Raw genomic sequence first — 20,742 nt, 5'->3', positions numbered from 1 at the left:
CCTTCAAAATAAATTTGTGATTAATTTTCTGGGAAATTTAACTTTTTTCCACAACTTTCGGAAGGTTAATCAAAGAGTCAATTAAAAAGTTTTTGAAATCCACGCGAGAATTGGATATTATTCGCCCCGCGCCGCCCGGTATTTAATATATATACCATACACCATAATCTATGTATGTAGCACATTTTGAATTTTATATATCACGATTGATTTTGGCTCTAAAAGGTTTATGAACTCCAACAATGTTAAAAATTGATTGATATAATTGTACGAACGAGTAATATCGTCGACAATTCGTTTTTCAAATGGAACCATATGAATAACCAAAAGGATTTTGCCACAGAGGCAGTGAGTGCATACAGCGTTGAAGTTGGTCGGATTCGTTTTTAGAATGTTGCATTCATCATTTGTAATATATTACAGTCTATCAATATGACAAGGAAAAGAATCAAAAGCGACTTGTAGTTTGTACGGGGTAAATAGCTGTCTACACTTACTGCCAACGAATATACTTCACTTTACTGTGTATATTGTTCAGATGTCCCAAAAAAATGATTTCTTGAGAAACCTGATGAAATCAAAAATTTACAAGGCAAGCCAGCAACAATATTCTACGTTTCACGTGAAATGTGCAAGAAGTATAAGAATTTTCAATCCGAGACGAACTCGAGGCGCGGGAAACGTACTCAATATATTTATGAAAAATGTAAATCCATTAGACACTACTTGAACCACTATGTCCATAACATAATTGTCCGAGGGTAGACATAAGTCTTTAAGGAAATGCTATGGATAAATATTCTCAAACACAAACACAAACACAAACACAAACATTGAAGCTACAAAAACTTAGAATGCAAAATTGAGGGCCAGTGCCACAGGTTAGCAGGACGACATTTTTTTACGTACCCGCAGCGTCTGCAATTTCCTATACGAATTTTAAATGTTGCATTCATTACGAAATCCTACAACTGAATGACCAATTGATGTGTAACAGTCAGTTCATTTGAACATCGCATTTCCCCCACAGTTTTTATGTTCTTGATTGGATCTTACGCGCTCGGAATAATACTCAATAATTCACCAGAGGAAATATTGCTGTACATTCATAGCATAAGATCCTTGCCGTAAGCAAACGGTTGCTAAACTTACATCACAATCGGCATAAACATTAGTATAGTGAGCGCTGACAAGGTCTCATTTACCGAGAGTAGGTTATCAAGTTTATTTTATTGTCAGAAAGTTATATTCGTAACAATAAATGGTTCCGATAAAGCTCTCAAAAATGACATAAATACCGGCATATATATTGCTTGCGTTCATACAAGTCCAAATACACAAATCCGATTGTTACAATACTTAATAGAGCGGGGCGATACAGTGTGTGTACGGTACACATGAACATAATGTAAATACATGTTCGACGAACAAACATTATGCTTCCAATGTAGGGAAAATGTAGGTCAAGTAATGAATAATAATCAGGCATTTCTGAACGTAATGTGAAGCGAACTCCTTTATTTCATGTTCGGATATATTGTGGACATTGATCCATTTTCGAAATACAAAACCAAAAAAAAAACGAAGAAAATTATTAAACTTCAACCCAATGTAGCATGCATATAACACCATCAAATATCCATTTATAAAAAGCTTCGGAGAGCAAATAAAAATTAAGCGCACACACAACTAAGCACCGATATTGGTTCATAAAATGTGTCACAAAATTTTCTTTTTTATCGTTCCCATGATACTTGAACGGGACCAGGTCACAATAACGTAGAACATAGTTTATTGTTGCCGATTCGAACATTTTTGAATTTTTTAACCCAGCTGTTCAATAATGGTCCAAACGGAACGACTTTTTTTTTTAACTTTTCAAGAAATCCTAATTTAGGACAACAACGACTTGTGTAATAAAATATTCCGATTGGCAATTGCCTAAAATGGCTTGTTTCATTTACAGACATTAGAACATTTTTCATGTCAAAGTGTTATACCCGAGGACCAAACTGTGTAAAATATCAAGAAATTAATAATCCACTGATGATGAATGATGAGCTCAGATGTCACGTATAATGTTTTTTTCCCTCTCCCTCTTCTGCTTCTGTGGATCATATCTATTGTACGTATAGATAATATACTTAAATGTTTATAGTTTCTTTATTGTTCATCAAAAACTTCCTCCATCATCGACCCAATAAAATTCTACAAATATTGATTGTCGCATACGAGTAGCACACATTAAATATGTGAATGGACGTTATAACGCTTATACACAATGTATATATATCTGAGAGATCGATCATATTTTATTTGATATTTGATTTGACAAACGTTAGTCAGCCAAAATGTGTTCAGTATACACCGATAAAAAACACATCAACGTCCATCATCATTATTTTCGCTGGACAGTTGGAATGAATTCGGAATTGTTGAGCGATAACCAACCAAATTTTTGGTTTACTACCCGAGTAAAAAAAAACTTAAAAAAAGAAATCGCAAAAATTGTCGAAATGAGGCTTTTGAGATGCCCGTACCACAATCGTATACACACAACATAGCTAATATTTCATATATTCGCAATATTCATTTGACAGTTTATCTGTCAAATCGTATGGCCATTTTATAATGGTGTGTATGGCGCTCGTATTTGTTTTTATTCGGGACTCTATGGAACGATTTCGCGCTCTCAGTGTAGCAATTCGATTCAAATTCCACCGATGTTTGAGTGGCCCAATTTATTTGCGAAGGAAATTTTTTTTGTCATATTTTTCTAAACATTGCTTTCGAGTGAAAGGAAACAACGAATTTGATTGAATGAAAAAAATGTGTCTTAGTCGAGCGGAAGTCGAAAGGACATCCTGTTTTAGCTTTTTGAATACAGTTGAATATTAAAGTCATTTTTTTTACTAAGATTATTGTCATGACAATCCTGAAGACTCCGGAAGGGGACGTTTTTGAAGAGTCAATGTGTTCTGCTCATACCTTAATTCCAATTAAAATAACAACAATTACATTGAAAATCATCTTCTTAGAAATATAAGCCCAAGGACTAGAAAATATCAAAGGATTCTCACTTCAAAAATAGTGGATAGACGTTGACGAAAGTTACTTTTAATCGACAGAAAATTCTTTTTGTTTAAATTAAATTTGTTGGAATATCAATGGAATGTTTGAGGCATACCGTAGACCAGTTTTTTACTCAGAATAACGTTTCACGTCTATGAAAAATAGCTTGTGAAAATACCTATCACACATCTTGTAAATCGTGTACAGTGGACGCTTCCGAATTTATTATAGCCCCGAAACAGGCCCGGACAAGCCATAGAAGGCAACGCGGAAAATCACAAGTGCTTCTTTTGTATTTTTAATTCTTTTTCATATATTGCCACGTTTTTTGTGATTTTTTCTAACTTCAAAAGGCTTAAGTATAGTTTCCACTTAAAAAGAGCACTCCGTTTAGCCTCCGTCTACATGACAGTTGCAAATTAGAACAAAAGAACTGTCACGCAAACGGAGTGGAAATTGAATTTATTTCAATTTTTTACTCCGTTTACGTGACAGTTCCTTTGTTCTATTTTACAACTGTCATGTAAACGGAGGCTAAACGGAGTGCTCTTTTTAAGTGGAAACTATACTTTAAGGTGGCTTCACAGTTATCCGTTTTCAGTTCTACCTCCGTGTACGTGACAGTTGTCATTTCAAACAATGTGCTCTATTGTATAAAATGCTAACTGTCATGTACCCGGAGGCAAAACGGATGACTGTGAATTCAGACTTATACTACATTTTCCAATAGTGCCCTTTAGTAGCCAGTTCGGCTCTGCCTAGAAATACTCGAAATGCGTGTGCGTGTGATGGACGTATTGGAAAGCTGAGCTTGAGTAGATATGGGGTAACCACAGTTTAAGAAGAAAATGTTGCTGTGTGTCTAGAAAGCTATGAAGATATGAAGAAGAAAAAATCGCGTATTTTGTAAAACTCTTGCCTCGAATATTTTCTAAAACCAAATTTAATTTCGTTCGTCACAAAAAGTTTTCCTAAAGATCAAAATTCTGCCTTTATACAGAACGGAAGTTCAGCAGTTCGTATAAATTAGCTGTCTGTGCGGTAATAAGTGATTTCTATTACACATTACACCTATTATACAGCGATTAACCTCGACCATAAATTTTCTTATTTTATTTTGATGAATCGGCTCGTTTCCAATCTATAATTATTCTAGAAAATTACGTTTCGCATTTTCAGAGAAACTTTAAAAAGTGATTATCAAATCATTAGTGAAACATTTTGCAGCAAATATTCCAATTGATGTTACAATAGCGACTGGCGGGACCTGGTTACCGCTAAAAATCATTGATAACTTTTTTCATCAGAATCATTCATAAAGTATGTCACACATGTCGACTATTTGTATCTCTTTCTATCACGTTTCCAGCCATATCTTTCATCTCTTTTTGCACGCGTGACACACTCAATGAATGATCCCTTATGACAAGTTCTAACTACTCGCCTCAACGCATCCATCATAAAGCTTAATTAATAACGATATGATCTGGATTGTTTGTTTTATTTCAGTAAACTATATGGCATCTGGTTTCAGGTTAATTTCCAAAATCGAATGCATGAATGAGCTTTAACAGGAATAGAACTAGTAATTTTGGACAAGTAACACGCCTCTTTGCCTGTTTTGCATCTGATTATAAAACAAATTGTCTCTGTAGAATATACGTTCACAACTCATTTGATATAAATTTCCAAATAAATTTGTACGACCTTCACCAATCACTCAATCAAATTGCACATCACATCAAGCACGAGCAATGCTGACGTGTCGTTAATTATTTATTATAAATAGCCAATGACAAGGGAATTTAATTTATTATCAATTTCGAAGCGAACCTTGAAACTTAAATTCCTTTTCGTCGAATTTTCTTCGAATCGATATTTAGATTTCAAGAACGACATATGTCCGAAAATTACCAATTCTAATTGAATTCCGTTTACCAGCCAATTAGCATAACAAGTTAAATGGGACGATGGAAAATAGTTCGTTAAGGTCATGCCATTTCGATAATGGATGAAATGCCCACATTCTTGTCAAGTTGTATAACACAAAAAAAAGGTTTCAAACATTCGGAATCGAAAAAGGCTCACTGCACACAGTGCGAATAATCTCTTTATAATAACTTTTGTCTATTCGCACCGTGTGCACATACCAAAACATAGCTAACGCCGACCCGTACGAAACACCTATTCGTATCAAAAGCCTTTAATATAATGTGAAACTCTTCATTTCTCTTACTTCATTTTCTTCTCTGCTGAAAAGCTATTCGCCCTTTAAAATCACTTACATTATCTTTCTTTGCCTTGTTAGCATATACAAATAAATTGCCGGAGGCAATATAGACAGCCCCGTACGAAGTCAACTTTCATAAATTCCTATTTAAACAGCTATATACCGCTATACCTATATTTCACTGTAAATAAACATTTCACAGAGGAATATGCTATTATATAGCTCTATATGCCTGTATATAGCTCAATATAGCTGTATATAGGTATATATAGATGTCCATATATGGAATGCCTGAAACACCCCACACACATTATTTCCATGTTAACAGAAACACTCTAAGTACCATTTTTCCCACTTTATATCGTTTTACTAAAATCCAATATGGCCGCCGGCAGCCATTTTGTTAGGAGACCGGAAATAGTACCGACGCTTTACATTCGTTAATACCTTTCAAACAAAAAAAAATTCATGAAATTCGGTCAAAATTTACTCGAGATATTGTCAAAATACACCACGTTCACTGTACTTCCGAGTAGCCAGATAAGAGCTCACTCCAAGAGACCTAGCTCACGCTCCGGAGAACATAATTTCATAAATTTTTTTCCCTGATTGGTACGGTCAATACCTATCTAATAAAGCTAAAACAGACGAAATATGTTCAAATGTGGCCGACCTACAAGCAAAAACTGCTTGCCGCCCAGTGCCTGTTCCACACCAAGGGGTCTAACTCACGAGTCGGTCATCCGATTTCCATAAACTTTTTTTTTGTCGATCGGTATTGTAAATACCTTTTATTTGACGTATCACTTACAAGTTTAACGTTTAAATGTGCGGAGATATCTTCGAAAAACCGTAAAGCACTTATTGGGCCACAGCTCGGGAGAGGTCGATCCAAAATCACTCATCTTCGAACTTAGCCTGTCTTTTGACATTACCAAACGGGAAAAAAAAGAATATTCAAAATCGGATGCGTTTTACTCAAGTTATCGTGCAGACAGACAGACGGACATTTTTTTTTCGCGTATTTGGCATCTCTAGACAACCACAATAGGTTTCCCCTTACTCAGGGAGTCCAATTCGACGTGTTACAAACGTATGCGTAAACCTATAAGACCCCAGTACTTCGTACGGGTCTAAAGATATTATAAAGAGACTATTTGGTGCGAATAGACTTTATCTTCGAAATAATTGTTTTCTAAAATTGTGTAGCCTTAGCCTAGATAGTAAAGAACGAGTTAATGAGTCAATGATTCGCTCTAACTTTCCCTCACTCTAGTAGATAAAATATCGCGCGTAACTACTTTGACACTATTGTTTTGACTGGAATTGACGCCCTTGTCTTCGACTTGAGCTTACAACATTACATACACCTAAGAACAAAAATTTGTGGCAACTACTGGGTTGATAAATAAATTAAATGTTTGTGCCGCAGACCAAGTGTGATATAAATCAACGAGTTAAAAAAAATATTTTGAGAATTTTAATTCTCGAATTATTGTTCAACGAGGGAAAAAAGAGGTAGTCCATTTCGAGGGTGCTCGCTAACCACAAGTATCCCGAGAAAATGTTTAAACTTTCTTTTTGGCGAGGTAATCACAACGTTTTTGAGTGAAGGTGAAAAAATTACTGTTTTCTCGCCAGTCTTGTCAAAAAAAAACTTATTAGCCAATAGCTTTATAGCTATAAGCATAAACGCAGTGTTTATTAAACACATCGATTAAAAATTGCCTACAGAGCTCGAAAAAAAAAAGAAATTGTGAAAATGAATACGTAAGAGAAGGCGGAAGAGTGTAAAATTATTAGATTACTTAACATTGTGCATTCCAGTCGAACTAAGTCTTGTGAATGTCTTGCTTGGAAAGGAACTTGGTGTGTTCGCATAAACGTTATAATCAGCCAGTGGTATAAATCAACGTCAAAACAATTAATTAAACAATTGTAATTAATTGTTAGAAAATTTTAATGGTTCCAATCATGGCAGCAAAGGTAAAAGATAAGAAGATAAATTGGTTGGAACAATTAAGGGCAAAATATTTCGGCAATGAAATATTTTTTTTTGTTTAAATTACTAACGACACCGGAAACAGCGACAACAAAAAAAGCGACAACAACGAATCCAATTGGGAACTGAATTATTGGGAAAGAGAATATTTTTTATTCGCTGCCATTCTGACTATAAATCTAGAGAATGTTCACTGAATTAACAATGAACATCAAACTGATTCCTGCATATACATATACGATACGTTGATCGGTTAATAGAAAAAAACACAACACAACAAATGAAAAATGCATTTTTGTCGTCGGGTAAATATTTTAAGTATTTGGAAAACGTTTCGCACGATTATTTTTGATCGATTCCCGGATGACTAGTAAACAATTTTCAATGGAATTTTCACTTTGATACATCGGCTTCTGGCGCGTATTTGTAATATAATGCCATGAGCAGTATTTATTATACACAATCGTATGACAAAGTTGACCCGTATGGTTCCCCGTATAACACAATTTTTCAACGATTTTTTCCTCTCCTTTTAAATTGGGATTGAATGCTAGACGAAGAGCCCATTGTGTTTATTGGTACTTCATAAGAGCACGGGATTTATACCTATATCAAAGGTGTGACCATTTCTAACGCGATTACTGGAGCTCATACAGAAATTTTATTTCATTCACCGACATTAGGGCTTACTTAAGCGCGTTCGCTGAGCTCCTGCTCTGGCAGCAGTATTTTGATTGCTAGGATGATCATTCCACCTGTATTGTAGAAGAAAGTAATTTTAGTGGAAAGTCTTGATCATATGATCGACAAGTCAAGTTTTCGAATTTCCACATGTCGGATTGCAGACTCAGATTCAATAAAAATTTTATTGATCATGAGTGGCACTACTATTTAACTTTTGGTAATTATTTTCGCTAATTTTTGTTTTATCAACTTTTGCAAACTATTTGTCTTAAAATAGGCCCTGCAATTGCCTTCACTTTGACAAAAAAAAAATTTCTCATTATTCTACGATGTGCAATGACTGAGATTAGTGAGTCCAAGCGTAAAGAAACTTGTATGAAATTTACGTTACATTTACCGGTAAATTTCATAACCAAAAACTTACCGGTTAGATTCAATTCAATTCGTGACCTTATTGAGAAGGTGATATTAGACTCTCGGGTCTCCACCTATTTGTATATAGAAAAAGCACTTTGCAGAGTCACTGGATGCTTTTTCCTTTGTGACTGTTTTTCGTTTGATTTTATTACCATAAGTGATCCACATCTAAATTTAAGCTCTAAATGAATATGTCTTTCATTTTACAACGATGCCTCTAAACAATGGCACTCGTGTTACATGGTATCGCTTCGTGGAATGTAGGGATAATTATAAATATCGTTTTCGTCCCGTTTTACAACAACCGACTACAGACATTAGCAGCAATATAAAACTGTTTACCGTAAAGGCGTGTACATATATCTTAATTAAACACAGCCATTATTGTAGTTTTGTATGATTGTTTAACTCCCAGAGTAAGTTAAGTCAGTCTTACGCGAAAAATGATTTTTCCGGTTCAAGTGTATGTTAAAGTTATTCATTTTACAGTTAGAGGCAGTGAATTTTCAGCATAAATTTCCTTCGGCTGGTTTTCAGCTGATCCACACAAACCATCACAACTGTTTATAAGTCTTTATAGGGTTCGTTTTGCCACTACCAAGCGCGTGCTTGTAGCAGCTTCAACCGTATAAACAAATATAAACAGTTTTGATTGTATATGTGGATTGTGGATCAGCTGAAAAACAGCTGAAGCAAATTCATGCTGAAAATTCACTGCCTCTAACTGTACGCAAAAAATGGTTTTTCAAAATTAGCTTCACTTTGCTGATAGTCTGTTCAAAAATATGATCAGCTGCTGTGATCTTATCTTGTCATAGTCTGTCATATTGACATCCATACTTCATATCATACTAATGTGAACTTGGAATGTTATGCGATTATTATTTGTTATCCGATTAAGCCAATCATTTTGAACGGATAGAGCGTGTGTTTTCATTTAGATTTTTTTTATTATTATTTCTCCATTTTATTTTCGTATGTATTTCTGTACAACCGTCTGCTCCGTATAATTTGTGTACACAATGAGTAGTGAATGTGTACATAAACCCAATGCACTCATCTACGTATTGGAGTTGTTAAAACACTAAAATGGTGAACATGATGAGCTTTTTGTACCAGCCTTTATTATGGATATGTAGGAAAAAGTGGTGAATTGGATCGGCTATGTACAATTTTTAATTAGGTCACACGAAATCGTATTTTGTTTTGTGTACATATAATGTACCTATAAATGTTTACTTTTACTCGGGAATATTGGGATTGGTATATTTTGTGTGTAATTTCGTATACCGTGGAGTAAAGAGCGAAAGGAATATTACGGATGGTTTATAGTATAGATATATAGCCCCGACTGAATGTGTTCTCATTTTGCCGCTTTTTTTCCCAGAAATTAGTTAATTTTCTTCTTCTTGTTCATTCCGTATAATTCAATTTATAGCCAAAAAACGACCATGTGCATCGTTCATTAAAAAAAAAAACAGGAAAAATTTTATTGTTAAATTTACCGCTCCAATTTTATACTTAGAAAAAGTAAACACTGAGAGTACATACAACGAACAACTATTCGAAAAACATGGTAATTCAGCTTTTGTTTACAAAACTTTCATCGTACAAATTACTTCCACTCTATTTTCCTCTCGTCACTATAAACATTTCAACGTTCAACGTTCACATTACAACGCTTTGTTTCAAAAAGTTATATAGATCGTAACAAAACAGAAAAATTATTTTTTTTTTCTATTTAAAACAAAAAATTGGAAACTATTCTTAAAAGTTGTTTTGCCTTCAAGGTGTTTCGACTAACTGTTTTCAAGTGGTTTTCATCAGCAACTTTCACATAAAACATTCCTTCATAAAACTATATCCCAGCCGAAAAGGAAATATACAAGAAAACTATAATTTCTCCAACGCTAAAACCATAAAAATAGGTACAACTGTTTTAAAGGTGAATTGTAAGGGAGACTGCGCAATTTTCTTTATAGTGGTCACTTTCCCAATATAACACTCATTATAACGGAGTTATACACATATACCGTTTAATAGCATTTAAATAAAAAGCGATATGCATTGCTCGAGGAGAAAGCTTTTTCTATACGAACCGCGTGTTGTTACATTGCATAGACGTTTCCAGCACGGTATCAGTATATGGCTGTGTGTCGTGTCGGGTGTGTATTTCGACACGATTTTTCACCAGTCTATAAACTCTTTCTCAAATGTTAGTGAGTGTATACCGCTATAAGAATACAACTCGGCAACGTCGACTGAACGTAATAAAAATGCAAATTAGTAAATTTAATGCTTGATATGACGAAATACCATTCCATTCGTCGAACCGTTGAATGTACGAAAAACACGATGGCCCGTACGATCTGATGGGTGGCTCTTATGTTTGCGATTTAGTCGAACAACTTTCTTCTACCAATAAAGAGACACTGAAATTAAAGGGCTCAAAGAGGTTTTCCTAAATTTTCTTATGTTTGTAGGGCAAGAAAATTCGAAGAAAATGTTTGAGTAAATATGTGACATTCATGTGGAACAACGCATCGCATGTCTGAGTTTAATTTGGACAGCTTTCGTGAGATTTGGGCTTCTTTTTAATTCCAACGAAATGTTCCGCTTTCCAATGTAATCCAAAAGAAGCGCGACGCTCACGAAAGCTCGCTAAGCCAAATATTATTATACTTAAAGTATAGTTTCCATTTAAAAAGAGTACTCCGTTTAGCCTCCGTTTACATGACATTTGTAAAATAGAACAAAGAAACTGTCACGCATACGGAGTAAAAAATTGAAATAAATTCAATTTCCACTCCGTTTGCGTGACAGTTCTTTTGTTCTATTTTACAACTGTCATGTAGACGGAGGCTAAACGGAGTGCTCTTTTTAAGTGGAAACTATACTTTAGCCTCCGTCTACATGACAGTTGTAAAATAGAACAAAGGAACTGTCACGTAAACGGAGTAAAAAATTGAAATAAATTCAATTTCCACTCCGTTTGCGTGACAGTTCTTTTGTTCTATTTTAAAACTGTCATGTAAACGGAGGCTAAACGAAGGCTAAACGGAGTGCTCTTTTTAAGTAGAAACTATACTTTAAGTGTCCATTCCACTCAACAAAAAGTCCTCCGCGAGAGAGCCGTGAGAGAGCAAACTGTCAGATAAACAAAGGAAAAATTGAAAAAATTCAATTTTGTCTCTCACACGGCGTACTTTTTTGGTAAGGGGAAACTTAGCATTAAAGTATAGTTTCCACTTAAAAAGAGCACTCCGTTTAGCCTCCGTCTACATGACAGTTGTAAAATAGAACAAAAGAACTGTCACGCAAACGGAGTGGAAATTGAATTTATTTCAAATTTTTACTCCGTTTACGTGACAGTTCCTTTGTTCTATTATACAACTGTCATGTAAACGGAGGCTAAACGGAGTGCTCTTTTTAAGTGGAAACTATACAAGTGTCTACTCCACAAAAAGTACTCCGTGAGAGAGCCGTGAGAGAGCAAGCTGTCAAATAAACAAAGAAAAAAATGAAAAAAAATAATTTTTGTCTCTCACACGGAGTACTTTTTTGGTACCAAAAAATCCAAAAATTATTTTTTTTCAATTTTTTCTTTGTTTATTTGACAGCTTGCTCTCTCACGGCTCTCTCACGGAGTACCTTTTGTTGAGTGGAATGGACACTTTAAACGTTATGTGATACGTTGTTTTGGCTTAACACGACAGTGTGAACTCTTGCTTCTCTTCTCAAAACAGCGTAGACTGCATGTGGAACCCATGGCCTATTTTCGAGAAATTAGTTTCTCTAAATTTTTCGAATTCCCTGGAGGGACATCCTATAATTGGATTTGCAAAATTTGAGGATGATAATCGGTGGCTTGTGCGTGAGCTTGCGGGTATGTGTAACCAATGTATGGAACTTTTTCGTTCGAATTATTCGCTAAAGGAAAATGACTTGAAAAAGTGTTGCTCGCATACTTTCTATACAGTTTTATCAGAATGTTAGGGTGTTGGGTGTAAATGATGCTAATGTCAAAGTTAAGTAATTTAGCACAGAAAGACCAATATTGTAATTATCGTAACAGTAATAAAATTATAACTTTTCATATTTACATAACCTACCTACATTCTTAAGGATTTTATTTTATTTTATTTTTTATGACGAACCGTAAATATATAGGTTTTTAGGGCAGACAATCAAATTTATGCTTGAGTTTTAAGATTAATGCTGTGATTTTCCGTTTTATCACTACACGTAATAATACGGTCAAGCTTAATGAGACGTGTTGTTTTAACATAAGTCCACCACAAATGTATTTCGAACGTTTACATTTTCTGCCGTTTGCAGAACGTGTATACACGACCAATTAAATATTCAATTTTACTCAATTAATTTTAGTCTTTAAGATGGATCGTATTACGAATTTCTGAATCAGCAAAATTTTTGTGATAAATAGCTTTACGAATGATGTCAAGTCAATCCCGGTCAATCCCATTTATTATATAGCTACTGGGAATATGCTTACAGGAGTGAAGGATGTCAAGATGGAAATGTTTGTGTTTAAAACCTTTCACTGATGCCAAACCACACGAGTCTATACTCATTTTGAACTAAGCATTTTTGTGGGATCGATGCAAAATCTTCTACTTCATTTGATGTAACTAGGGATGGGAGACGTTCAAAATTATCGATAATATCAATCGAAAGAAATTATCGATAATTGATTAATCATATCGTTATCGATAATTTAATAATTATCGATAATTTAATAATTATCGATAATTATCAAAATATCGAAATTCGATAATTATCAAAATATCGACATTTTGATATTTATCTGAAAATTCATGATAATATACCGATATATCGGAATATATCGATAAATATCGGATTTTCGGACCGAAATATCGATATATCGAATTATCGATATCTTGATAATTATCAAAATATCAATAATTATCGATTATCGATATTTTTTTGATAATTTTCGATAAAAAAAGTCGATAATTATCGATTATCGATAATCAATAATTATCGATAATCATTATCATTATCGCCCATGCCTAGATGTAACATACATTTTGGTATATCAGCTTAGTTTGACCTGAATCTACGACTATTTTTATTGATGTTGTCAAAGGGACATGTGCTATCTGCTATTTGAGACCAATAGAAGGTAATCGCCCAAAAACCACTTACAGTCGAGCTTACAGTGCTGGTATAAATGAATTCTTTTCTTTATTTTTCACTAAGTCCCTCATGTAAATTACGGCAGAGTGGAAGTAGGAAGCAGGTCCTTTTATCCACTTAAAAAAGAACTTATATCGGTGAGTGTAACGCTTACAGCTTCGAAACGCAAAAAAAGAAATAGCTTACAAACGACAGATAATAAGGATAGTTCAAATGCTGTAATTAATGTTTGTTCGAGCTAAAATGAAGCACGTCCAATCTTGGTATTTGACAAAGTCGGAAGAGGACATTTATTAAACTATCATTTCACACATAAGTTTGGTTAGGGTTTACACAAATATCCAGCCAACAGTAAACAAGTGATTCAAAAATGAGTTAGTAAAAACCACAGACGGCTGTGTGACAATGGAATCTTATTTTTATAACATAAATCACACACGAATTTTCAACATAGTTCCTTAACTGTGAAACGTATAGAGCATCAGAGTGGCAGATGATTCGGCTTTATGAATGTATTTCTTACAGGACATACTTTCTGTGTTTGTCAATTCTCTTCACAGCGATTTTCTCACCATGTATAAACGTTGGACTCGGTAAGACTAATACTAAGGAAGTTACGATTAAATATAGGGTGAACAGCTGAAAGTTTTCTTCATTTACATTATGGTAACTTATGGACGATCTCACCACCGGAGTGAGATCACACAATATTACCACACAAAAAATACTATTATTGCCGGCCCCATGCGAAAATTGACTATTACACGGCTGTTTACCCCCTGCGAAAATGATCCATTACACTTGAGATATTTAGGGTTTATTTCACGTTGACAGTTCTTTCAAGTAAAATTTCATTTTAACTTTTTGTTGCAAAATTTCGAGCAAAAAAAAACCAGAAGTGTCGCTGAAACAACTTTTTTTCGCCTTCGGCTCGGATATACAAACTCTACACTTATCGAAATTAACTGTTACGAAGCTTGTTGCTCAAAAACACACTCGTGAGTTTGCTCGTATCACAAAATTGTCGCCTTGTGCACTGAATTACTTTCGCAGCATCTAGCGTATTCCACTGTTTCGGCTCCTCTCAAGTCGCTAATTGTCGATTTTTTCCTGTGTTGTTTTAATCATGAAATTATTATTATCACGCGGATGTTTTTATTCAGAGAAATATCTCGTAAAATATGAAGCAAAAAAAGGAAACCTTTAAAAAAATTGTGTTAAAAGTGGCGGATGTTGAGGAAACCACTCTTAATAAATATTATGACAAAATAGAGAAGTGACGACGTGAAGGAAAAGCATTTCTTTAAAAGAAAACCGACACATCTGCCATTTGAGAAGCATTTTTTGTACATATATTTCGATAATGGTTTCGCGTTTGGACGCAGATTACGTCATCAATAAAATGGTATTGAATGCTAAGTCATTTGCGGATGCCCCACAGGCTCTTCCGGAACGAGATTGCTGCCGATGATTCTCCACTCGCCTTTCGTATCCAAATCTGGTAGGTTCGAACGTTGTCTTGTTTCAACTGACAAAAGCAGAATGAAAGATCTTTGACAGGCTCACTTCACTTTTATGCTTTTTTTTTCGAATTCGTTTACCTGACTTAAAACCTTTACGAAAAAAATAACTATCAAAAAGGGACAAGATTAGTATCAAAACATTGTCTATTCACTCAAAATATTCTTAAGTGAAGTTTTGAGGGTTTCGAAAGCGTCTTTCTTCTCTTTCTTTTCTTTCATTTTCGTACCTGTAAATGCCTAGCAGGTACGAAAATGAAAGAAAAGAGAAGAATGACGCTTTCGAAACCCTCAAAATTTTCCTTAATGAGTGAATAGAAAATGTTTCGAATTGTTTTGGCTTGAGGTATGTATGAGTAAAAAAAAAGTCCAATTAATTAATTTGCGTAGATCGTAAAAGGTAATTAACTATCGAATTGGGAAATACCGTGGTATAAAAGTACAAAACGATTTAATTTTGCTTTTAAAGTCGAAACAGATGGCTTAAGTTATGTCGTAAAAAATTCAAAATTGACAAGAATTTTGCTAGTTGGTGGGTAATTTCGGCGTGGGTAATTTGGCACACGGTGCTGAAACAACTCATTTTTCAACTACGTAAAAGGTGAACTCGCACACGATTTTTCGATACCAAAATTTTGTAAAAGTAGTCATTAAGTCGATGACATGACTTGCGTGTGCAAGTTCACCTTTTACGTAGTTTAAAAGTGCGTTTTTTTGGCACCGTGTGCCAGATTCCCCTATGCCATTTTGTCTCTCACACGGAGTACTTTTTAGGTAAGAGGAAACTAAGCATTATGATGGTTTTCTGTACTCGACGCGGGTGTAGATAAACAGAAGAGGTAATGAGCATTTTGACGGGTGAATCAAAGTCGTGATTTGTGTCGATTTTGCCATGAACGATTTTATACAGAACCGCATGTCACCGGGTTTTAACCGATTTCATTTTAAGCCGATTGAGCCTTGTCGGATAATCTTGTTTTGGCCAGTTTAACTTGTAATGTAGCATTCGTGTAAATTTGAGTTGACTTTAACTTTACTGAGGCATATAAGTGCAGGCATCTCGAATGGCCGCCAGAGCTAATATTTTAATTGCAAAGACAGCTCTGATCACTACACTGCAAACTAGTGGAACCTTGACGCTCAATGGGTAGCCTATTGTCAACACTCTACAAGTTGTTTATGAAAATCATTACGAAGAGGAACACTAACAAGTTCGACTTCTACCAACCTGTTGAACAAGCTGCTTTTAGATCTGGTTTCAGCACAAACGACCATTTTCAGGTGATGAGAACGCTTATTGAGAAGTGTCGTGAATACAACATTGCTATTCATAGACTTCGAAAAAGCTTTCGATTCAGTGGAAACATGGTCGATATTGGACGCATTAGACGAATGTAGAGTAGACTCAAGGTACTCCAACACAATTCGATATGTGTACAAAAATGCTACTTCATGTATAAAACTTCATAAGAGCACGGAGAAATTCAGAATTGGCCGAGGTGTAAGGCAGGGTGACACCATTTCACCGAAATTATTCACGGCAATTCTGCAGAGTATTTTTAGGAAGTTAAACTGGAGTAAAATGGGAATAAAGATAAATGGAGAGTACCTGAGCAATCTCCGCTTCGCTGATGACATTGTACCGATAGCAGCGAATCTAGGTCAGGCTCAGCTTATGCTACAACAGTTAAGTGAAGAGGCAAGCAAAGTTGGCCTCAAGATGAACTTATCGAAAACAAAAGTCATGACCAACATCGGGGACGATAGAGAAATCAAAATTGGTGACACTGTCATTGAACGAGTCGACAGCTACGTATATCTAGGACATAAACTGAAGTTAGGTCTGGACAACCAAACTGCAGAAATAAGACGTAGGATTGGTCTTGCATGGGCAGCGTTCGGAAAACTCAGACTAATTTTCACAAGCAAAATGAATAATAGTCTGAAACGCAAAGTTTTCGACACTTGTGTCCTTCCAGTGCTCACTTATGGAGCGGAAACGTTAACTTTAACGAAAGCATCCGAAGATAAATTGAGAGTGACACAAAGAGCCATGGAACGGAGTATGCTTGGAATAACACTCAGAGACAGAATGACGAATAAATGGATTCGACAACAAACCAGGGTCGTTGATGTCATGGAAAGAATAGCATCTCTGAAATGGAGCTGGGCGGGACATATTGCAAGAAGGACAGACGAACGTTGGACCAAAAAGATCATGAACTGGCGACCATATAAAAGACGAGCTATAGGTAGACCACCAGAGAGATGGACAAACGGAATTAAGAATATTGCAGGTACAAACTGGCAGCAAATGGCAATGGATCGTACGAAATGGAAAGAAGTTGGAGAGGCCTACATCCAGCAGTGGCTGGAAACAGGCTGAAAAAGAAGAAGAAGAAGAAGAAGGTATGATGGCAGGGACCATGGCATTAGATTCTTGAAATTAGGTCTATAGTGGATCCGGGCCTCGCGCATGCTCGTTATGTGAAGACTTTTTTAAACACTTACAATCGGCCATAATTACCATTATTTGCCCACTGGGACAAATAGTCACTACGTTTATTAGTCCCATAATTGATTTTGATCCAACTCAACGATATTATGTTCGGTATGCGTGTCAGAAACATTAACGTAAATACTCCTTGCTGCAGACTAAAACATATTATTCAAAATTGGGAGTCAGTTTGGAGCAGACGACCTATATACAGTATTGTGGTTCATATCAGCTACATTTTAATCGCACTCCAATCTTGACGATTAGTTTAAAACGAACATAATATACAAATTACCAGAAAATATCCGTTTGCACGAAGGATTGTGTGTTTTCATTCATCGTTTTACCATCTTAGCGTTTTCAATAGAGTTAATCCTTGAATGAAAGTCATTATTGACCATCAATCACACAAAAACCATATTTAAATATCGTAAACCACAATCAGAATCCTCCAATCTGAACGGATAATCAACCGATTTTTTTGTGGATGCACGAAATGGGGTAAAATAAGAGGCGCTTTTAATCATAACGTAACCTTCTCCACTTTATTTAATCTATTTTGTTTAATAGACCACATCTCTATACAATAATGATTTGTGTGTGGCTCGCACTAAATTCACCTAACATTATCACGCAACCGTTATTGAGTATTACATTTTCTGTTACTTTATTACATTCATCGAGTTGACTACACCCATAAATTTTGTGTCTTGAAGCAGCGGCGTGTATCAAGAGAATAAGAAATCGGACACTACAAGGTCTCTCTAAATGGCGGTTTGAATTAATGAAACAGCTACTTGTTTCCGTTGTAGTCATTAAAAGCTTTTTCTGACAAAAAAAAATAATAATTTTTAAGTCACTGAAGGTTACCAGAAGTTTTCAAATTATCATAAAATGGAACACAAGCCGGTATGGAAGAAAAACACATTAAATTTGCTATTCGGAAAATCATAAATTCCATGTAATAAAAGAGCCCGGGTGAAATTATGTGGGATATCACGAAAGTGACCGTATAATACATTTAAATATAAAATGGTCAAGGCAGTTCGAGTCAAAAACATAACTTTTTTTTGCATTCAATTGAAATTTGTGCTTTACATGTGTGAGATTTGATGGGTTCAACATTAAATGGATTGAAATTGAAAATGTAAATATAAAAAGCTTTTCAATTTTAAGGGCATTATAATTAGTTGAGTTTGCGAAACTGATATTATGCGATTCAATGGCAGTAATGGGCTGTTGTCTGTTTTTTTCGAATGTAAAAACGTGCTAGATCGTAAAAATGAGTGCAAGAGTAGTAGATTACCCCAAATTCATCATTCAGTTGAATATTCATCCATATCTGAGCGAATTCCAAATAAATAAAACGAGTTGTGTATGTGTAATGATAGGTTCTTCATGGTTTTTAGGTCTTTTTTCTTTTAGAAAAAAACCCTATTGTGGACACTTCATCTGTCCGTCTGTCTGTCCGTCTGTCTGTCTGTCTGTCCGTCCATGTGTCTGTGTCACAAATAAAAAATGAGACGATAACAGCCTTGATTCAAAATTGCAATGCTACTATGAGCAAATCAACACCAGGCAAATAATAATTATTTGTTATCTGATAACCAATCGCTCATAGTTGGCATTGCAATTCGAAAATTTGGTAGTTGGTAGTTGACTACCACGGTGATAGTCAGGCCTCTCACTCTAAATTTGGACTCCTTATTAAGGAATTAAGGAGGTTTTCGCACAAAAATAAGGAGAAATAAGGAAATTGTTAGTTGAAAATAAGGAAAAATGAGGAGAAATTTGTCAATAAAAATCGAAATTATTCTAAGATACAGCAATTAACATGGGAAGTCCGCCTCAACTTTACAATAAAACGCAATATTGTTTATTTTGACGTATCGTTTTTGTAAAGTTGTATCGTTAAATTCACTTTTATCCCGATGTAAATTTGAATTTGGCGCGTTTAAGTCTTGAATTAGATTCTTAGCAAAGCTTAGCTTCACCAATTATAACTGTAATAAAAATTAAAAATTCGAAATAAAACGCATCACTGTTTATTTTGACGTACCTATCGTTTTTGTAGGGTGGCAGTTTTCAATCAGTTTTCGATGCGACAAAATTTTTGAAATTTAACGCATCGCCGTCGGCTATTTGAATTCCTAACATTTTCAATATAACACAAAATCTATGTGCAGTACGAGCAACATCGATCAGCTGAAGATGAGAAATTGAAGGCGAACGTTCCCGTTTATCCGAACGATTTGTTCATTGTTACATGAAGCAGACTATTAAAGCGTACTAACGGAGTGAATTCTTACTTGACCCCACCCTCAAGTTTAAAAACTTGCTGGATTAGATTTTGATCTCGTTAACTGCTAAAGCTGTTGTTTGTTATCCCGTTCGAATTTCGAAAAAATAATAAATCGGAGAAAGTATAAAAGTATAAATTTGAAAGAAGTAAGTGTAAATAATGCTAAAACCTTGAATTGTTTGTAATAACGACGCATGTCTGAGACAATGTTAAGGGTGATTTACATGTTAAATCAAATAGTTCTAAACCGGTCATTAATTATCTAACGATTAGCAGTTGACATCTGAAGTATAAATGCTCAAATCTATCGAAAAATACAATACTCTGACGAATTGCCGAAGAAACTATAATTTAATTTGTACTACTTTCCGCTAGGCGATGTCAAATATGATATAAAAAAACACAGTTTTTGAGGTTAGGGCATACCCGAGAATGACCAAAAATCAAGTTATCACCCAAACTATCAGTGACCTATTTGCCATAGATTCCAGCAATAATATTTTGTCGACCTACCCGTTCCCACGCCTTGTTCCATAGCGAGTGTACTATTAGAGTTCTTTGTGTTAAATAATTAAAATTGTTGTTTTTGCCGCGCAGCGAATTTATTTTTTTCTTAATTTTGATTACCGTCGATGAAATTTGCGAAAAATAAGGAAAATAAGGATTTTTTAATAAAATAAGGAGGAATAAGGAGGTTTTTATAAAAATAAGGAAAAATAAGGAAATAAGGAGGTGTGAGACGCCTGGTGATAGTTGACAACCGAATTAATTACCAGCGAGATGTTTACTATTCGAGGGCTTTGCACCGACTGATGCAATTATTCTGACTGCTTGTCT

At 35.0% G+C, this 20,742-nt stretch overlaps 1 protein-coding gene across 2 annotated transcripts in view; it reads right to left on the bottom strand.

Annotated features, from left to right (window-relative positions):
- The window catches only part of LOC119069686, a 62,762-nt gene extending 52,537 nt beyond the window's left edge, over positions 1-10,225 (bottom strand). For both annotated transcript variants that reach the window (XM_037173810.1, XM_037173809.1), the window contains exon 1: positions 9,911-10,225. Coding sequence is in view for 1 of the 2 variants with exons in the window: in XM_037173809.1 (XP_037029704.1) it covers positions 9,911-9,954 (44 nt within the window). In the remaining variant the exon portion in view is untranslated. The remainder of the gene's footprint in view (positions 1-9,910) is intronic.
- Positions 10,226-20,742: the final 10,517 nt, after the last annotated feature.

This window comes from Bradysia coprophila (assembly GCF_014529535.1).
Source record: "Bradysia coprophila strain Holo2 chromosome X unlocalized genomic scaffold, BU_Bcop_v1 contig_39, whole genome shotgun sequence".
Lineage (NCBI taxonomy): Eukaryota > Metazoa > Arthropoda > Insecta > Diptera > Sciaridae > Bradysia > Bradysia coprophila.
Note: the sequence above shows the minus strand (reverse complement) of the source record. Positions and strands in the feature narration are given on the sequence as shown.